This window comes from Photinus pyralis, unplaced genomic scaffold (assembly GCF_008802855.1).
Source record: "Photinus pyralis isolate 1611_PpyrPB1 unplaced genomic scaffold, Ppyr1.3 Ppyr1.4_unclustered_Scaffold2664, whole genome shotgun sequence".
Classification (NCBI taxonomy): Eukaryota; Metazoa; Arthropoda; class Insecta; order Coleoptera; family Lampyridae; genus Photinus; species Photinus pyralis.
Window position 1 is genome coordinate 2,537 of NW_022171246.1, and position 3,971 is coordinate 6,507.

The following is a 3,971-nucleotide window of genomic DNA, read 5'->3' on the forward strand; positions in this document are numbered from 1 at the left end:
TTTTACTTTTGAATAAAAAAAATATTTCAGTTAGTAATTTACTGCAATAACGCCACAACTACTAGAAAACTATTTGGTTTTATGCACGGGTGGTTCAAAAGTGGTGGACGCAATATGGCCACAACTAACAAAATTATACTTTTAATTAATCCATTGATAATGGTATAAATTAAAATCAAAGTATCACATTAAATAATCAATGTATGACAAGGCGCACAAAAATCGATAGTAATATGCAATTGTTATGGTTGGATATCTAAACAGCACTAACTTTATTTGCACGTACTCTAACATTGTTGTGTTGGCACTTGCGGCACTATTGAACTAGATGTGCGATATGGTGACAACCCTTTACTGTTTTTCTCATTATTGCCCTTAGGTTTTTAATAACCAAGTACATTCATATCTATAAACATCCAATGTACTACTGATTGGATACAGCATCTATGTATCCATAAACGGCAAGGCATTATAAGCATGATGCCACAAAAATTTATGCATGTATTATCTGTACTCAATAAGCCCGTTTTGACTAAAATATTTTCAAATGTATACGAGGTTTGACTCGCATGGATGCCCTAATTTTTTCTCACTTCCTCAATTTACGCAAAATTGCCACTTATAAATTTCCTTTTATAAAGCAAATAAGACATTTTTTCAGGGTTTAAGTCAATAAGACTTTACTTAGATAATATGTAACAATTGCAATTGTTACCAAATGTATACCGTGTGCTCTGGAGTTCACGGTAATTTTTGCAGATGTTTAATTGAGAAACCTTAATTTTTTGAATGAACCCCCTTTTTTCTGTTCGACAATGGATTGAACACAGAAAATTGAGGGTAGTATCTACAATAGCTGCACAAATTCGCCGAGCTCTTCCGTTTCTACAAAATTTGTTCGTTTTAGGTATCGGGATGTAGGTACATAATTGAAAACTCATAGTTTTCTGTACGAAATCCATTGCTGAACAAGAAAAATGGTTTTTCAGTTAAAGAAATGAAGCCATCGCATTTTTTATAACTGCAAACAGTATTAGGTATAAACAAAGAACAGTTACTCATGGTTAAAAAGGGATTTATTATCTAAATGAGTGTATTTCCAAAAAATTTCGAAAAAACGCACAAATCATTGAAAAAAAAATGATAGTAAAAGAGAAAAGGGTATATAATTATAAAACTAACACCGATAATCTAACTTTTTTCAAGTACCTACCTACAGATGTTGTTTTCATCATTGCAATTACTGCAAAGGACATCAACTCTATTGATAGCAACTTTTTATAAGGTACCTAATGCCTCTTAGAAAAACAAATAAAATATGATAGTCTATGTCGGGGAGGTGTTAATGGCCCTAAATGCAGAGGAGCATGTCACAAAAAACATCGTAATCTCCAGCAATGAAATTAAAGACCTTTTCACTTTCACTAATTGTGCAGTAATTAATAGCTTCCAAATCGTAATCACGTTTATTGTTAGTATTTGGTATAAATAGGCGGCCTAAATTACTTTAATTCATTCAGTTCTTCATAGTCTGACCGGTACGTACCTACCTATAAAATTGTAAATTGTGTGGAATTGGAGCCTGGAGGAACGAACGATGCTTGTCATTAATAATGTTAGTACTATTATGTCATGTTCTTAATATGTTGTTTTTACGTCTTGTGTAATTTACCACACACTATAATAACCCCCTGTTTTATATCTAACTCATGGTTTATTTTGTTTCAGAACGAAGTGACCTTGTTGGGAGATTCTAACCTCAGGAGACTGGCCACTGCCCAGTTGGGCCGAAGAGCCTCGACCTATACTTCTGTAAGTTCCAACCGCAGAAGGGTTTTTGTCGAGTTGGCCATAGGTGGTCAAACGATTGGCCAGCTCCGGAAGAGAGTCCTTCGAAGCCTGCGGCAGGGCGAGGAGTATAGGTACCAGCTGGGCCGAGAGGTGATCGTTTTGATTGGCGGAAATGATATACGCAGGGTAAGTACATATCTGCTGTTGTATATAAACATTTATAAACGGGGTTCTTTTTGATTACAGAATGCAAAAATCCGCAGCATTCGCGTAGGGATGCACCGGCTGTTGCAAGATTTGAAAAGGTGCAAGATTCGAGTCAATCTGTGCACTTACCCCACTATAAAACTCCCTCCACTGCAGCAAGACGTTGCTGTCCAATTTAACGAGTTTTTAAGGAGTGTGGCGAATAAAAATGGTAAGTTAATGAATATGATTGATATTTTTGTGTATTTATTTCATTTTTGCTTTGCAGTTCACATAAGACTCATCGATATTGCTGTGGTGGTGGGAGACCAAGAGCAGTACTTCGAAGAGTAAGTACACCAGGATTGTATTAAATCATTTGTTTTAAATGCAATTTTTTTGTTACAGGGACGGAATTCACCTTAATATGGCGGGATTAACTTTATTTAATTCTTTATTGTAAATACGCACATATTGTAAAAATTGGTGGTGGGTAGTTTTAGTTATTATTATTGTAGTATAGGTATTATTAATTGGTGATGGTAGTGTATATGTGTAAATAAACGTATTTTATAACATTGTATATATTGTATTATTGTACTATATATTTGTAACAAAATAAAAACAAAAAACACATTTGTACCTATAGGTATTTTTCATCGTGCATAAAGGTGACACTAAATTCTCTCATTGACTTATAAGCACTTATATGCACTCGTTCAATTTTCAGAAAGTCGTGCTATCACCAATAATAATTGTACTACTAGACCACCAGAACGTATTATCCTAAAGTTTAGTTTTTTAACCCAAGTAAGAATGGAAAGTGGATATACGAAAGCTGATAGCAACAATCTGCAAAAAATTGATGTTGGGAATGTTTCTTGCATCAAACAAAGATTTTTGCTCATCAGAAGAGCCCTAACACATTTAAATGTTGGGATACGTTCTACAACAAGCCGATTCTCCACCCTGACATGATTTTCTTTTTGGGATATATGTTTGTTTGTTTCCTAATAGCGTGGGGAAGCTTCAGTTTTTGTAACAACTTAGAAATTATATTTGTGTTTTTTCTTTTTGCGGGTTGTGGATCAATACCACAGTTGCCGGTTAGGTAGGGCCAATGAGGAATGAGCCTATGCCCACCCGCTTTGGGGTGGCCTTTAGAGCTCTAAACATCTACATTATAGTAAACAATAATTATTTGGATTGGACAACTCATATAATCACGATCAATTTTCACAGGTATAAGTTCAATTGATCGTTAAATTATGCAGGAACTCACTGACAAATAGATTCGCAACTTGTTAAAATCTACCTAGATGTTTACGTATATCAGCGACTTCGTAATCGTAAAGTACTTCCCGATTCCTTTCTGCACAGCTTCCATCCGTCCCCAGGCGAGAGGAAGAGGTCACGAACGGGTACCTCGTCGTACCTATACTAATAGTAAGTTATTACAGTAAATCTTAAATTATTTCCCTAAAATGTGGTAAATTTAATCCCTTTATGGTTTAACATAGGGTCGGCCTCAGATTCTCAAAGGGATACAGGTTGGAATTAATCGCGGCAAACCTTGCCTGTTTGATAAATAGAATTTGAAGATTAAAGCAGGGTAAGTAGGTAGTTACGAATTTATATTTTATATCGATTATTTTCATAAATTAATTAGTAATGAAGTGGATGATCCATATTTTTATATTTGATAATTAAGAAATCTTTGTCTTTCCCAAATATATTTTTCGTACTTCCGAGACTAAAGTGACAACTTCACTCCATTATGACAAGTACTGAAGTGTCACTTTTTGTCCCACCGGGATTAAATTTGGACGAAAATCCCGGAAGGATGAAATTACTAACAAGGTAATTTCAGTAGGTTATTCCACATTTTGAATGTGGCACCACTTCTTAAACGCATCGTACTGCTGCTGATATAGTTTTTTGGATTTCGGTGGTATTAATTCTTTACCTAGTTTGGCTGCTTTTTATCAATATCA

The 3,971-nt window shown here is 34.8% G+C and overlaps 1 protein-coding gene across 3 annotated transcripts; it reads left to right on the forward strand.

Annotated features, from left to right (window-relative positions):
- The first annotated feature begins 752 nt into the window (after positions 1-752).
- On the forward strand, positions 753-2,454 carry LOC116181890. 3 transcript variants are annotated; one of them, XM_031502336.1, is made up of 5 exons: positions 753-1,615; positions 1,729-1,977; positions 2,038-2,209; positions 2,267-2,327; positions 2,386-2,454. In XM_031502336.1, the coding sequence occupies exons 1-5, from the start codon at positions 1,598-1,600 to the stop codon at positions 2,438-2,440; spliced, it is 555 nt and encodes a 184-aa protein (XP_031358196.1). In that variant the 5' UTR covers positions 753-1,597; the 3' UTR covers positions 2,441-2,454. The 3 variants fall into 3 exon arrangements, with proteins under 3 accessions (XP_031358196.1, XP_031358195.1, XP_031358194.1); XM_031502335.1 differs by having other exon boundaries at positions 753-1,285; XM_031502334.1 differs by having other exon boundaries at positions 753-1,977.
- The last annotated feature ends 1,517 nt before the right edge of the window (positions 2,455-3,971 follow it).

What these genes read in the sequence shown, in the direction of transcription:
- LOC116181890 (XM_031502334.1), top strand. Translation starts at nt 1,633, where the DNA reads ATGTTCTTAATATGTTGTTTTTACGTCTTGTGTAATTTACCACACACT. An exon ending in GCGGAAATGATATACGCAGG is followed by an intron (nt 1,978 to 2,037) that starts GTAAGTACATAT and finishes TTTTGATTACAG; the next exon opens with AATGCAAAAATCCGCAGCAT. An exon ending in CAAGAGCAGTACTTCGAAGA is followed by an intron (nt 2,328 to 2,385) that starts GTAAGTACACCA and finishes TTTTTGTTACAG; the next exon opens with GGACGGAATTCACCTTAATA.